Below are 17,111 nucleotides of genomic sequence, written 5' to 3'. Positions count from 1 at the left end.
CGGGCCCCGCTGGCACTGGCCCTGGATTCTGGGAGGGGCTCTGTGCTCATGCATGCTGCTCACTTCCACTGTCCCCTGCCTCTGCTTTCCCCGCTTTCCTGCCTAACCGCTGGCTGCTCTGCACCATGTGGCTCCCATACCCACAATACCATACCCACACACACACACATTCCCACAAACCCCACACCCACCAACCTGTACCCCCCCTGTACACCCCACACAATATACAAGTAAGACTGCATTTTCAGCTATTATGCAATCACTTCTAGATATACAGCACAAACGCACACAAAAGAGGACAAAAATATATATTTTTAATTAAATTAAAATATATCATTATGGGCCTCTGTTTTTTAGTATATAATTTGGTTTTTCCCCCCTTAAGATGGCAAACCCTCTTTCCCAAAGGCAGGGCCATCCCTGGGGTGGGGGGTGAAGCAGGGCTTTGGGGAGCTCCATGGAGCTGGCGGTGGCAGCTTCTTTGGGTCTGGGATCAAAGCAGGGGCGGGGCCCCACATGGGCTGATTTGCACCGAGCCCCGCACCCTGCTTGGGTTGCCTCTGCCAAAGGAGTACTTCCAGGGGCAATGGAATGGACTTTTGGTGGCAAAGGTCAGAGGTTAGGGGCAGGACTCCAGGCCCAAGATGGAGACCAAGAGACAGAGATATTCATGCGGTCCTCAACAGCTTGCCAAAACTCGGTTAGCAGCCCTCCACCTGAAATAATTGCCCACCCCAGTATAAACCATTTAGTAACTGATCATCTTTCATTTTAAAATCAATTAGTTTGGTCTTCATTACGGAAACTCATTGCTTGTACTATAGTAGTTCTGAAACTCTGCAGAAACTATGGACACTCCTTGTCATACTTAAGGCACCCCTACATAACTTTTATGAATTGAGCAGCACCCCATTTAAGAAAGTATCTTAAGACAATATTTATCTCCTTGCAAAGGGGGCTGGTATTCTGTGCAGGTGAACAGCAGACAGGGAGAGCCTGAGCCTACCCTTGTCTGCTTATCTACTCACACTTCACTTGTTTCCTTATACTTCCTGTGGCACCCTGGTCGAAAATCATCGCTCTAATGGTTGAAACCTTCTTCTGATTCCCATTCCAAATTTATCCATGTCATCTGGCTCCCATGACTCCCCATGGTCTGGAAATTTGGTAGCAGGGGAGCAGTGGCACTGCTCTCCTCTTCCTGGACCCATCTCGGGACCCATGGGGAGACCCTGGCCTTATACCCTAGATCCAGCAGGCAGGGGCCACACCAGGTCATAGGCCCAGTCCTAGTGCAAGAGGCCAGGATGAGGCAGTACCAGGCATCCAGGACCCAATCTCAGCATGCAGGAATTGAGAGGTGGTGCTTCTGGGCCCCAGGATCCAACTGTGGCACACAGAGGGCTGTACCAGGCTCCTGGTACCCAATCCTGGAGGAAGGGGACAGTGTCAGACCACTGAGACCAAATCCCAGAGCATAGGGAGAGGCTGGTGCCATGTCCCAAGGCCCAATCCAGCCCTATGCTACTAATATGGCCCACTAGGCCACTGCTATAACCCATCTTCATTCCATATTACTTTGCTCCAAGGACCCCGGTTTTCTGTTTGCCATGAAAAAATGTGGTAAAATGCAGAATTTCTCATTTGTGGAGAAAAATATGGGGAATAGTGGGTTTCCCCTTGTAGACCAGCAGATTTCCAGCTTGCAAGAGGTTGGGGAAAATATGGGGAACAGCGGGTTTCCCCTTGTAGACTAGCAGATTTCCAGCTTGCAAGAGGTTGTGGGGGAGCAGGAAGAAGGCACCAGGCAGGGAGTGCCACATACATAGTAGTTCAAGTCTCCTGGGGTAGCACCAAGCTTCCCCACCCCGCTCTGCCTTGTCATGCTGGGTCCAGCCCAACTGGGCCACGGAGGCTCCTGTGGGGAGAGCAGCAGGGCGGGAAGCCCTGAGCCCACAGTGGGCAGCCTATATCCACCCATCCCCAACGGGCTCCAGTCCAGCTGTGCTGCCCATGAGGGAAGGGGAGCTGGGCTCCATTCTTTACTGCAACTGCAGCAGCTGCCACCTCCCACAGGGGCTCGGGCATTACTGGAAGGGGGAGAGCTGCAGATCTGGGTCTCTGGCCCTGGTCACCCTGGCAGCTGGGAGCCCTCCCTGGCAGAGCTGGGTGGATGTGGGGGTGCTGTGGGTCAGGAGTGAGGGGCAGTGGCATGTACAGGGCACTGGCATACCAGGACTACTCAGTGCCACAAAGCAGTGGGAGGAAGAGATGGAAGGAAACAAGCACAGCTAGACCAGCACCCTGGTGAGTCAAGTGGGCAGGTAGAGCTCTAAAAAAACCCAAAACTAAACAACAAAATGTATAGGTATTTAGAATTTGTTTTATTATAGTGATTGAGGCACTGGTAGTCTTCTAAACTGCTTTAAAGTTGTAAATATATCAATAAAACATTGTGTTCAACAGATACATACATACATACACACACACACACACACATATATATACACACACACACAGCAGTGCTTCATTTTAATCATGGAAAAATAAAGATTTGGGGGGTTTTGTGGGGGGGTTTTTAACCAGAGAATTTGCAATTTTTAAGTAGAGAAAACCAAGATCCCTGCTGATCTCTATCCCTATATAAATCCAATCCTGAGAGGTTAGAGCAGACTCTCTGTATTATCTTGTCAGCTCTTCTAAAGTTTATCACATATTACCAAACCACCTTCATCATCCTTCTTTCCTTGTATTCTTTATAAGCTTCAAAATCTGTGTAGAATCATGATCGTTATTCCACTGCATTTGTGTTATTCTCTTAACACCTGGTTTTATGTTCTGCACAAGTAGTTCAAGTTTCCTTGGACATGTCTATATACAAGAGCTGTATCACTTCAAATTTTACTGCTACAATAGAAGCATTCTCCCCTCCTCCCCCTCACCAATATCGTTATTCATTTATGAAAAGGAGAATATATTACATTGCTGCAAAAAAAGTTTCTACTGTAATAACTGCATTCATGCCAAGGTTGTTTTAGTATAAGAAAAAACAAAACTCAGATCCCAACTAATACAAACTCCTGTAGATGCGGTCTTAATTTAAAAGCCAATATAATAACCAATTTCCAAGACCACCCCCACAACTAACCTGATAATAAACATAGGATTTGTTTCATGCTAAAGACCTGATAAATTGTCCACCTGTGTATATACAGAGCACTTTCTAAAACACAGTATTCTAGCATAATGCCATAATCAACCAGCATCCTACCATGAATAATTTATGCTCTGAATAACAGATAAAATAGCATTACATTTAGCCCATATCACAATTTCAATTACCATTAATATCTCACAAAACAATCATCACACAGTAGCAGAACAATCTATGCCCTAAAAAAACAGGTACAGCACTTTTATACTTCAAATCATTTCCCCTAGTTCACATGGACTATTAACTTAAGATTACTTTTTTTTTTTTATGTTGTCTTCACCAGTCTGTCTAAACTGAACTATATGTATTTTGTAATGGAGAAAGCTTTTAAAAAAACTATTTTCTAGGAATAAGAGTAACTTGTTATTTTGTTTTCTTAACTTTAACACTGCAGCTTTGTGGGCATGGAATTAGCAGAAAGCTGGAAATATCTATTTAAAAAAAAATCCTCTTTGGATTGAGAATTTAAATGTTTAGTTTGATACAGTACATACCAGTTCCTTTGCTTATATATGGAGGCTTGAAGAATTTTACAACACCATACAAGTTGACTGTAGTACCTCCTGTAAGATGATTCAGAGGGGTATACGTGTATTTCAGAGCAACAGGCTGGGAAGATAAGATAACATCTGGGTATGATAATGTAATTCAAAAAAATATTATGCCAAAACTATTTCTTTATAAACATTTTTTCCTGTTTTTTTCTATTTATTTTTAAAGGCTATCTGGTCCAGTCCCCTTGGGTGGTAGAGCAGGATTCCATCTTCCTTATTTTAAAAGCTCAAGATAAATACATCCACTGTCCACAGGCAGTCAGCAAGCATGAAGAAATTTCATTTCCACTCTCCACTGCTTTTCACGATTGTTTCCCGTATTCTATACAACTGCATTCAACTGAATTTGAACGAGCCTCTTAGTGAATTAAAAAAAACCCAAATATGACAAAGCACATTAAAAATACTTTTTTGATTGCTTTGAACATGCTTCAGATCAGTGTAGCATCTGAAGACATTTATAGATGGATTAGTACAGGGATGGTCAACCTGCAGCACACAAAATACAAGTGGCATGGGCAGCCTGTGGTATGGGTATGGTACAGCAGATCAGGGAAGGGATAAGCAGCATAGTGGTAGTTAGGGCAGGAAGCAGAAAGAAGAGCAGCAGATGGGAGAAGAAAACAGAGCAGAAAAAAGAAAGCACAGCAATGGATCAGACAAGGGAAGGACACTGGAGTAGCACTCAGGAAATTATGGGGCTAATTTGTGACCCACCTCCCAGAAAGCCTGACCCCCACTGCAGTAGTACATAGAGACAAGCATTTTTTCTTTTTACATTAGACATAATTCTGCTTTTGGATCTTAGATCTCCAAGCAAGTCACAGGGTCAATATTTTACACTGTCACCTACAGAGGCAACTTGAGGTTGAACAATATGCCAGTTTCTTTCAAGAACAACAAAAAAAGTTCCATAAAACTAACAAAAATTTGTGGATATCAAAGCTATACCAAAAGAAAATCTCCACTAAAATACATGCAGGGCCCTGGCAGAAATTAATATTGCAATGGGATCTGAGGAATTCTATCACAGATCCCCAAAACCACAGATCCTGCTATGCCAGACGTGCATGACAGCACACGTGATTTTGGGGTTTGGGGATAAAATCTCTCAGGTCCTGTGCCATGTCAGGGGTTGGCCTTGATCAGAGACTCGGTCCTTGGTCCAGAGATCCTCTCCTGCCTAGACCTGTAGGGCACGTCCAGACAAGCGCGCACGTGCCTCTTGCCCCACCTCAAACCCCTCTGAGGCAGGGCAACGGGAATGTGTGGGAACGAAAAAATGCATACAAACTTGCAGCACGGGAATAAAATTAGACCCCTGGATATCCAGGGGTCTAAAAAAACAAAAACAAAAACCCACTCTGCAATAGAGGAGAGCAAGGCACAGTTCAAGACCATGCCCAGAGCCAGTCCTCCAAAAGAGATGCTCTGGTTTTGGCCAGAGTGTCTCTTTGGTGTTCCTGCTGCCCCTGGCACTGTCAGAGGCAAGTTGGTGGGGGAGGGGTTTCATGGGAGTGGGTGCGTGAGGGGTGGCAGGGGGATGTGGGGGGAGTTTGGAGAGTAGCACGGGGGGAGGATATCCCTGGGGCTGCGGGGGTGGTGAGGACCTGGCCCAGATCCCTGAGGCTTGCTAGTCCAGCTTTGCACCACAGCGGGTCGCATGGCTCCGGGAGGCGCACACAGGAGATGCACCTCCCTGTGACCCGCTCCGGTGCAAAGCCAGACTAGCGAGCCACAGGGGGCTGAACCAGGTCCTCACCACCCCCTGCAGGCACAGGGGGCAGAGGCAGGAGCCAGTTCTAAGGCCCAGCCCATGCTGCCACCCAGCTGGGCCCTTCCTATAGTGGCAGGACTGCCTGGCGGCACGAGCAGCCTGGCAGGACCCGGCTCAGCTCTATGTGGTCCCTGCACGCTAGGCCAGGGAATGCAAGCTGCCAGGGGCCAGCAGGACATGGCATGGGCTGGGCTGGGCCGAGCACGAGCCGCCCAGAGACTGCACAGCTTATGCTGCCTGGCCTGGCCCAGCGTGTGGGGACGATGCAGAGCCGAGCCAGGTCCTGCCAGTCTTGGAGCTGTTCATGGCACCATATGAGCAGCCCCAGGGCCGGCAGGACCCGGCTCGGCTTCATGCGGGCCCTGCAAGCCAGAATGGGTCCTGTTGCTATAGGAAGGCTTCGGCATGTGGGAACCGCATGCCACACCAGGTCCTGTCAGCATGGGCCGGGCCGGGCCGGGCCCCAGGGCTGGCTCCCACTTCAGCCCCCCGTGCCTGCGGGGGGAGCGTTGTCACGCCCCATGTGGCTCACTAGTTCGGCTGTGCACCAGAGCGGGTCACAGGGCTCCTGTGTCCGCCTCCTGGACCTGTGCAACCTGCTCCAATGCAAAGCCGGACTAGCAAGCCTCAGGGATCTGGGCCCAGCCTGGCCAGGCCACAGAGGGGCCCTGGGACCTGGCACGCAGTCCCTGCATGCCACACTGAGTCCTGTCACCATGGGCCCAGCCCAACTGGGCTGCAGAGGAGGCCCAGGACCCAGCTGGGCCTGGCATGTGGTCCCCACATGCCGTGCTAGGTCCGGCTGCCACAAGACCAGCCCAGCTGGGTGGAGCTGGGACCCTGGGCTGGGGCCCTGTGGGGATAGGGGCTGTGGCCATCCAGGGTGGAGCTGGGACCCTAGATGGGGGGTGGTATTCCATGTGCTGGCGTGGGGGGGCGGTATTCCATGTGCTGGCGTGGGGGGCCTGCACCTTTGGGGGCCAGGGACCCACCCCTCTTGAGCAGCCCCCACACCCAGTGCCCCCAGCAACTGCCCACTCCTACCCACAGACCAAACCACATCCCGCCACATACACCAACCCACCTTCCCCCACAACCCTTCTCACCCCCTTTCTACAAACACCACATACCCCCATCACATACCCATCATGTATGAAGAAAACCAAAAGCACACATCAACACATATAGGTATTTAGAATTTATTTTTTCATAATAAAGACACTGGTAGGCTTCCAAATTGCTTTAACACTGTAAATATACCAATAAAGCATTACCCAACTTATCACTGTCTCTCTCTAGGGGTGTGCGTGTGCGCACGCGCGTATGCATGCAGTTTTTTGTTTTAAATGTGGAAGAACATGGATTTTAGGGTATTTTTAAAAATGGATTTGGGATGCTGCTGCAGCAGTCCAACTGGTACAAGGGGTAGTGTCCCCAAGTATCAACTGGGTGGGCCCCAGAAGCTCCAGAGAGTGAGCAGCCCTGAGGCTCCTTGCCAGAGCAGCTTTTTGTATGGATGGGGCCAGGACAGGGCAGCTGTTTACACTGCTGGCAACAGCACAGGTGCTGGCCCCAGGCTCCAGCTCCCCCTGGCTGCAGATCCGGGAGGAGCCAGGCAGGGTTATTCTGCCCCAAGTAGCACAATTTGCTCCACTCCAAAGTGCATGTCTGAGAATATGCACTGAGGCAAAAAGCCCCGGCTCAAATTTGCACTGCTTCTATTTGAGCTGCTGCAAGCGCACATGCTTACATGTGTGGATGTACCTGTAAAGACTTGCTAGGTAGCTCAGCATTGGTTCTGAATGCCAGGCTGCAGAGAGCATCTTTCAATATGCTGGTGTGGGGAGGCTGGAGCTGCAATTCCAGGCACTGGTGCAGCCTGGCATCAAGGAGCCAGTTCCCCAATGGCAGGCTGAACAATGCATTTTTCAAAGTGCAGAGAGGGTGTGGCTGTCCCCCAAACCTGAAGGCTGTCCTTCCTTAATCCTGCTAATCAGTGGGATTGGGTCAGGGGAAGGCCCAGGTTTGGGATACCACCACATACTGTCCCTTGAAAAAGTGCATAATGCAGCCTGCATGTTGAGACTTTTAAAGCCAAACAGTTTTTCATAGGTTCATAGATGTAAGATCGGAAGGGACCTTGTAGATCTTCTAATCCAACCCCCTGCCCTGGGCAGGAGAGAAAACTGGGCTCAAATGACCCCAGCTAGGTAAACATTAAGCCTCCTCTTAAAAACTCCCAAGTTAGGAGCCAGCACCATTTCCCTTGGAAGTTGGTTCTAGATCCTAGCCGTCCTAACTGTGCCTTCTAAAGTCTAGTCTGAACCTACTCTCTAACAACTTATGGCCGTTATTCCTTGTTACTCCGGGAGGCACTCGGGGCAACAAGGTCTCTCCCAATCCCTGCTGGTCCCCCCTAGTAGGTTTATAGACAGCCACCAAGCCCCCCTCAACCTTCTCTTGCTGAACAGGTTAAGGTCCCGTAGCCTCTCCTCGTAGGGTCTGCCCTGCTGTCGCCGGATCATGCAAGTGGCCCTCCTTTAGACCCTCTAAATGCTGTCCACATCCCTCCTGAAGTACAGCGCCCAGAACTGGACGCAGTACTCCAGCTGCGGCCTGACCAGTGTCACATAGAGGGGGAGGATCACCTCCTTGGCCCTGCTTGTGATGCATCTTGTGATGCATGACAAGGTACGGTTAGCCCTACTGAATGTGTCCTGGCATTGTCAGCCCATGTTCATCTTGGAGTCAATAATGACTCCAAGAACTCTTTCTGCCACCGTGTTTTCAAGAAGAGAGTTCCCCAGCCTATCGGTATGCTGCTGGTTCCTACTGCCTAAGTGCAGCACCCTGCACTTTTCAGTATTGAATCCCATCTTATTTTCATTTGCCTACCCCTGTAACCTGTCCAGGTCCTGCTGTAATCTGTCCTTCCCTTCTAGCGTGCCCACCTCAGCCTAAATCTTAGTGTCATCTGTGAATTTAAACAGGGTGCTTTTCACCCAGTCGTCCAAGTCGCTAATAAAGAAATTGAACAGCGCAGGCCCAAAGACCAAGCCCTGGGGGACTCCACTGCCTGCTTCCCTCCAGGTCCAATATGACCTGTCCACCACCACTCTCTGAGTACGACCCCTCAGCCAATTTGCAATCCATCTGACTGTGTAGGAATCAATGCCACAGCCGCCTAGGTTTGAAGTACACCGTGTGGTTTTAAATGTCCCAGGGTGCAGCTCCTTAATCTTAGGCTTCCCACCTATTGGCATGTTGGCTCCTTTGGGATACATGTAGTCCAACTGCCTGCATACCCTTTTAACATGCCGAATTTCAAACCCCACCCACCTTCCAACTGACATTTTTTAAGACATGCAGCTAATTGACAGAATGAGCTAATTGGTAGGAAATGAGTAGAGGAAACAGCTCCTCAGTCCAGGACACAAGTCCCCTTGTCTCTTGAAAATGCACAGTGTAGCCCACACACCTGGACATTTAAAGCCACACAACTTTAATGCGCTGCACAGCTTTATATGTCCTGGGGTGTAGAGTCTGAGGTCAGGGATGTGGCTCTCCACTTTCAGGCTCCCCCACATGCTATCATGTTCAAAGGACACATGCATAGCCCAGCTGGATGCATACCCTTTGAACATGCCTGACTGAAATTTTAAGATCTTGGCAGGAAATATATTACAAAGGTATACAATATTATTTGCAAATTGTTTAGTGCAGAGGTTCTCAAACTGTGGTCTGCAGACCACCACTGGTTCACGAGCTCCATTCAGGTGGTCTGCAGAAAAGTGACCTAAGGCAAAAGCTGATAAACATTACACGCAACTTCCCAGAACTTTGCTCAAAAAAGAGGTACATCCGTTGCATTAGAGAGGTAAGACTACTGACAATAAAACAGGAGTTGTGCGCTTTGATTTGTAGAACAAAAACAAGTCTATTAAGTGGTCTGCCAAGACCCTCAGCAATTTTCAAGTGATCTGTGAAAAAAAAAGTTTGAGAACCACTGGTTTAATATATTTTCCATGCATTCGAAATGTACAACCAAAGAAATGGCTGTTGAAAAATTAGCTACTAGAAAAGGAGACAGAAGTTTTCCACACATTCATTTTAACTCAGAGTGAATCTTTTTAATGTTCTATTGAATGTTAAAATGACGAAAATGTAAACTTACCGTGGATGCAATTTCAGAAGCAGTGATTGGGCTTGACTTTGTATAAATCTGAGCAAAAGAAATGGTCAGCAGATTCACAGATTACAAATTTGAAAACACAATATAATACAATAGTCTAAGAAATAAAAATTGAAACTGCTTGACATTTAAAAAAAATCTTTATTCTCAAACAAAAGGACAAGTCCAACTTCAGGTTCTACAAAATAAGTCAACAAAATGTTTTTCCTCTTCCTTTGTGCATAATCTATGAAACCACCCAGAGTAAAACTAAGCTTTACAGAGAAATAGAAAGGTATATTTATTTCCAACTATACTGGAATATTATAAAAATAAACAACCTATAAAAAGATACATGAAATCTATTAAAAGATCAAAAAGATTTGGTGAGGTTTTATAAACATGGTACGTTTAGTTTGTGCGAGTTCTACAGCTTCTTCAAGGGATAAATTAACTTCCATTTTTAGTGATTCTTAAGATTTTTCTTTAAAAAATGCTCACAGTATACTAAACAGAGCTAGATAGTCTTCTAAGCCATATTCTGAGTTTGCTAATGACGCTAACAATACTCAAAGCAGAAGGCAGGACACTAAAAAAACACAAGGCATTAAAGGATCCTATGCTGGACTCTTCCTGTCAGCAGAGGATCACTATAGTGGAATACAGCTCTGAACCATACTCAGACAAATCCCCTAAATTGGGAAGCAGAAGCTAGAGGTCATGGCTGCCAGGCAAGTATGATAGTTTTCCCATGGCAAGTGAATCTTCCCTGAATATTTTTACCCATATTATAGCCACTTGATGCCTCAATGATGAAGATGTGCTGTGATCATCAACTACTTTGACTGCATAGAGTATTATTTTATTTTAAAATAATTACAGAAAGTTGTTTTAAAATTGGCTTGTGGTTTGTTGTGATCAAGAAACTAGTATAAAAGTGCAAGATTCACAAAGGAATTTGAGCAGGTAAACCCCATACAAGTGCAGGACAACAATTCACAGAACCCAGGGCCTTCCCCTTTTCATGGATGCACCACCATCACTGTGCTACAAAGTCATGTTTCCACTTCTGAAGAAAAAAAAAATACAAACCAGACATCAGTACACAGAGTACCAAAGTCTAGGCAGGGAGTTTTAGGCTGTGAATCCTATGCACATGCTTAACTCAGGCTCCATGTAGATAGGGAAAACAAGATTTCTGACCCTTCTTTTCAGCATATCCTGTTGGATGACTTGCCTGTTCCCTTACCAGTGAATCTCCTTCATAGGCATTTTTCTTCTACCTCTACCCAGTTTAAAATATAGGGCTTAACTAGGGTTTGTGTCCTGTACTTGCAGAGCCAGGTGCCTGAAAGCAGTGTGGAAAAGTTCACATTGTCATGCCTGAGCCCCTTCGTGGCTCTTACCCAAAGTCACTAAGACTTTCCCCAGCTACTATTCATGTATGTTAATTTTTATAGTATTTATGCTTTCTATTTGCTGTGAGTGTCATCAACTGTGAACAATAACAGGTTGCATTATAACACATTTGTAATTGTTCACAATTGTATTATGACTTTATACAATTTTCCACAGAGGTTCATTTGAGGAAATGTCATTCAACCATTCTGATTTTAAAAATTTTAAAAATTTCTTCTCATTAAAAAAAAAACAAAACAAAAAATCAATTAGAAACTTTTATTCAGATAAAAGTTTGAAGTTTGACACTTAGCCCATAACTGCCCGTATATTAGGGTGTTTTACACGTAAGGGCAGACAAGGTTCTTTGTGTAAATCTGATATCTTTTATGTCCTTAGACCAGCACAGTTACAACTTATACCCCTAACTATAAGTAAGGGGAAAATTTAAAATGCAAGTTGTAGTGGTCAAAAAGTCAAAGTATGCTCAGAATAGTTATCAACACACCAAAAGGCAGTCTACCTTCTTTGATATTAAGTGGGTACTAGTAGGGGAAAAAAAAATTGTAAGGCTCCCTGTTTAGTATGGCAATACCTGAAACTGCTGCTTGGATAATTTACATGAGTAATACTGGAAATATCTCGTTGAAATATACAGCAAAGATAATTAAAGATTAGCTTATGAAAAACAAGAGAAAGTTACAAGACTGAAATGGAAATAAAACCATACACACACAGTATTTGGGTCTCTTCATAATTTTCACTGCTCTCTGTAGTACTCAGATTCTGAAGTTTAATTTAAGAAATATTTCTATCTTTTGTACTGTAGATAAAGACATTCCTACGTAAGCAGATGTTCTGGTGACGTATTATCCCAGCCAGAGGCAGAAGCAAAAGAAGGTAATCATTACTTCCACATCTCAAAAGCAAGCATCCAGTCAACAACATTTTTATATATGCTAATGATATTTAAACACATTTTTTCCAGAAAAATAAGATTTATAACACTAGATTAATATAACCTTTAGTGCTGCACAGATGAAAAGAAAGGGTTTGAAAATTATAGTTAAGGTTTAGTTTTATTGTGTGCCTCTAGGAAATGGCACAAAACTTGCAGCAGGAGGAGACAGGAGCTTATAGCAGTGTTTAGGCAACAAATAAAACTGGGGTGTGGGGGTGGAGATTTGCCATTTGGGTTCAGGACTCTAAAAGCCCTATCACTCTTGTTCCACTGATGGGAGAATCTCCCTGCTCCATATTACAAACAGCAGTAATAACCAAGGCCACTAAGCATATTGTAATTTACTCCATAAATTTTGCAACGTTACACCAGCTGGAAAAAATGGACTTAGAAAAAAATTGCAACTTGCCCGAGTGAACATTACTGTAAAGTCTTTAAGGATTAGATCTTTTTTTTTAAATGTTGCCTACATAAATATACAGTAAGGAATGTTGATGTATTTACTTTTTAATGTACCATAAGATTTGTCTTGCATTTGAAAATGTTTTGCACTAAAATTGGCTATTTCTTGACAAGGAATCTGCAAAACCTATAGCGATTAACTTTTTCTCTTTCTCATTGTTTCACTTCAGATAAATAACAAATCAATGCCGATCTGGGTACTTAAAGTAGCAAACATACTTAGCCACATACATAAATGGTTGATCCAGCTTCTTCTGACACTTCCAAGTGACAGCAATGTCTGCCATCTTCACTTGCAGAAGGTGAGGTTGCCAAATTAAATCCAGCTATTAACAAGGTGTCCTATTAAAAAATATAAAATTAAACCAATAACTGACACTCTCTCTCAGAAATACTGTATACTCATACCAACTTCCTATGAATGTCAACAGCCCTGTAAAATATCAGCCCAATATTACATTGTGTTAAAGTGATCACCAAAACAAAAAACAAGATTTGTATCTGCTAGTAGCTCCAGTACATGTAAAATCAACATGCAATTTCTGCAGTGGGAAATATATATTAAATTATTCTTTTGCTGAAAACTAGACTACAGCTTCAGCTAAGCCCTGGTTCCAAATATTTCCCAAATTCAAAACCCTGGCACATCTCATCACGGTCTAGACTAATGGAATTCTATGTCTGCACTACAATTCAGTCAAGCTGATCAGAATATTTCCTCTTCAGGCCTTAAATATCTACAAGGACACATGGAAAATACACCCTTTCTTTATTTCATACATTATTTGTAATCCCAAATCTGATCACTTTTAGAGGGGTTTTTTTTGTTTTTTTTAAGTAAGTGCATTCATAACAGAACATAGTGCTGTTATTGGGGGAAGATGGGTACCTCTTCAACCAGAAGGAAAGTCAGAAATGCCACAGGGAGCACCGTGCATGTATGTATGCATGCACTTCAACAAAGAGGATGCAAGAAGTACTTATTTCCAAAGAAATTTCTAACTAATGGAGTGAGCAAAATGAGTTCTAAAGCATTCTAAAGATTAAGCAGAAGAGTAGCACTAAAAAGGCACAAAAATTTTGTCCTTGAAACATATAATTCACATTGTTATAAGTGTCCTTTAGCAACATAAGCAACTTACTATTAGTATATTTTATAAATAAAATCTTACATGTATGTATGAATATTTTTAAAAGCCATTCTTTCAACGTAAGTTTTTAATACGGAAAAATTTGCTTCAGTCTCTTTCTATTCCTTCTTAAAAAGGCTGCTAGCACAGCAGCTCATCTGGCATAGAGCCCAAAGAAAGTTATTTTATGAAGATTACCTTTCACAAAGGTACTCCCTATGTTATAGGTTTGAGGGGGTTTTGTTTTATTTTTAATAGTTTTTAAATGTCAGTGATTTAAAAGATATATTAAAAGTCACAATGGAACACACTGACATGAAAAGGTTCTACTTGAGGGAGAATGCTATACCACTGGTTTGTCAGAAACAGAGCATATGTCACAAGGAGAAAGAAAAGATTAGTACCTTTCCTTTTTTAGATAAGGAAAATGGTGAAAACTAAGGAACTTCCTTCATCTGCATGCTTTAGCCATTTTGTACCTCTACAGTACATTTACCGACATAAATTTAAGGGATACCCAACAATGACCTTAATAGAAGTGGCAAGTCAAAATGTACGTTACAATATATTTTGTATGCATACAAATTTCAGGCAAGCCTCAGAGGTTAGGACATTCAAGTACAAACAACAGACAGCAGAATCAATGGTTTTACTTGGTTTATACTTTCAGTAATAGCAGAATATTAGGAGTGTGAGAAGTGGGCCCTATTCAATTAGGTTTCAGCCCAATCAGGGACAGTGATTCGATTCAATGATCAAATCACTGATTCAGACATAGACACAACTTTACGAGTTTTTTCTACATACCTTGAGGTACCAGACGCGGCTCATGATCTTTGCCATGCTGGGGCGCATGGAGCGTCAATGCAGGGGGCGGGGGCTCTCCTTGTGCTTGGCAATGAACCCAGAAGTAGACTGGAAGTACTTCCAGTCCACTTCCAGGTCTGCCAGCGATAGCACTGCCCCCCCACCACGCATCCCCAGGTTGGCTATCGGCTACAGGAGGACCCCGGGTGCCTCCCCCCCAACCCAGGAGGCACCAGTCACCAAGCCAGGAGGGCACAGGGCGGGGCCCAACGCACTCCCCAGCAGACCCTTGAAGTGGGCTGTAAGTGCTTCTGGTCCACTTCTGGGTCTGCTGTCGAGTGCGCTGGGGAGCCCCCCATGCTCCTGTGGGACACTCCCTGCACCCCAGCATCACAACACTCACAAACCCCTGCTACCTAGAGGTATATAGAAAAAACATTTAAAGCTGTGTCTACATCTGAATCTCCAAATCTTTCTGTATCAATTTGGAAAGTTCTGATTTGATTCAGAGAGATTCAAGGTTCTCCGATTCAATTCGGATTTGGACATTCAACCACTAAATTGGACTGAATCTCTGCCAAATAGAATCAGGGACCGAAGCTTCACACAGCCCTACAGAATATACAATGATGAGATTTAAACAAATTTGAGGTCACAAAGTTAACTATAGCAGCTGAAGACACAAAGCAAAAGCTGTCATAAAGATTCACTACATCATGATAATGCTTCAATACAACTCCTCGCTCTGATTTATAATTTGTGTTGCAGTGGTATCTAATAACTACAATAAAAAACGAAAGCACTTCACTATGCTAAGTACGGTTTGTACATACTAAAGTCATAGCAGCGACCACAATGCAATCCAGACTAATAGCCAAGGCTAATAGCCAAGTCTAAAACACTTCAAAAGGAAGTTGTACAAATAGGGTATCTAAAGCAAAGAGAAATGAAGACTTTACTCTTGGGCACAGCAAATCAGAGGCAGTCACATAGATTTCCAGTCTCTCTCTCTAACCAGTAAGGTTTTATATTTTTTGCATTGAATGAAAAGTAAGGTCCCTTATATTTAGCTGCTCCAAATCCTAAAATGAGAATAAATAATACCAGAACTTTTCAATTTTAATGTATGATCATGGATCTGTGAAGTAAGGATAACCCAACTGATATCTCACCACCCTTTTGAGATGCAGCTCAGATTTTAAGAAACTGACAGATACCTTGAAGAAAAGATAATGTTTTATATGAACCACCAATAGTTCATATAAAATGAGATAAACTCTAGGCACCATCAGAAGTTGAAGTTAGACTTAAAGCAAACACAGTAGAATCCACAGTCTTTAAATATTCATTATGCCTCGTGCAGAAGAATTTCCGTGCAGACTTTATTCAAAAAGAAAAAAATACACGGTGTATAACTGATAGTAGCAACTATCAGTTTGTTGTATCCATACTGATATTAACATTGAGCGAAACTATAAAAGAAACCAACAGTCAACCAACCGTGCATAAAGAGGTCATAGCTGAATTACCTTTACAGTATGTGAAATGAATGACATTAAAGTTGTAATATTTAAAGATTTTCTTTGTAAGCAGAATGTTTCAGACAATGCTTAATTGGTCTAAAAATAATTTCATATGCATTTAAATATCAATGATCTTTGGTGAAGAATTAAAATTTTGAAAACATTTAGGAAAAATAGATGCAAAACAGTCTGGTAAATTAAGATCAAAGTCCACTACAATGGATAATCAACTATATAAAAGTTGAAACTATATAGTTCTAGAAACTATGAAACTATATAAAATATAGATTAATTAAACAGACAGAGGATAAATGTGTCTCTTGTACCTTCCCATATCTTCTGCATGTATTTATTTTTCCTACTGTATTGAAAAACTTTGATCTTGGTTAATGAATAGTGGGATAAGTAATGATCTCAGACATACACTTAAATATATCGCTGACTCGACTTCAGGTTCCTCAGACTCATAGAATGAAAAGCCTTTTTCTGAACTGAAAATGTAAGTGGTCTGCAATTCTTTTGAGAGACTCACAAGGTCATTCAACTAAAACTAATTTTCCTATTAGGCATTCCAAAACCTTACAGTTTACTTAAGGTTACCAAGTATGTGCTTCCTTCAAACACTACTGACCTAAGCATCTATCCTTATAGGAAGGATAGTGGATGGACAGTTCATACGACTCTATGCATTTCACATGAATACATCTGGTCCATCTCACACCACCCAGTAAAGCTTTGCCTTGCTCCCTGCTTGCTCCAATACAGACTTAGGAATCCTAATACAGGAAGGCCTAGAATAGGTGCAAGAAGAGCCAAGATTGACAGCTCAATTAAACCTGTGATGAATTAGGGATTTCCAAAATCAAACTAAGGCAGGGGCTCCCTATTTTTCTGAGCTCCTGAAGCCACCCGTGGCACAAGCCCAACTTTACAATCCACAGGAGCTTGTGACCAGAAATCAGGATCATAACCATTTAGTTTGGAAAGAGCTGAACCAAGCTCTTGATCCAGCAAGACATTGAGCACTTTGGCCTTGATCCAGCAAAATATAAGAGCTACATCAGGCAGGTGAGTAGTACCCTTGAATGAAATTAGACTGCTCAGAGAAGTGAAG

General features: G+C 43.5%; 1 protein-coding gene across 6 annotated transcripts in view; it reads right to left on the bottom strand.

Annotated features, from left to right (window-relative positions):
• POT1 (protection of telomeres 1) overlaps window positions 1–17,111 on the bottom strand; it is a 190,923-nt gene that overhangs the window by 122,128 nt on the left and 51,684 nt on the right. For 4 of the 6 annotated variants that reach the window (XM_090042158.1, XM_090042163.1, XM_090042159.1 and 1 more), the window contains 3 exons: window positions 12,769–12,879; window positions 9,720–9,767; window positions 3,709–3,823 (listed from right to left, as the gene is read on the bottom strand). The exons of 1 other annotated variant lie outside the window; for it this stretch is intronic. In XM_090042158.1, the coding sequence (XP_089898284.1) occupies window positions 3,709–3,823; window positions 9,720–9,767; window positions 12,769–12,879 (274 nt within the window). The remainder of the gene's footprint in view (window positions 1–3,708; window positions 3,824–9,719; window positions 9,768–12,768; window positions 12,880–17,111) is intronic. One more of the 6 variants, XM_090042161.1, reaches the window with a different exon arrangement.

The sequence above is a fragment of the Crocodylus siamensis genome, chromosome 4 (assembly GCF_052110815.1).
Source record: "Crocodylus siamensis isolate JL-2025a chromosome 4, ASM5211081v1, whole genome shotgun sequence".
NCBI classification, from domain to species: domain Eukaryota; kingdom Metazoa; phylum Chordata; order Crocodylia; family Crocodylidae; genus Crocodylus; species Crocodylus siamensis.
This window is presented reverse-complemented; position numbering and strand designations above follow the sequence as displayed.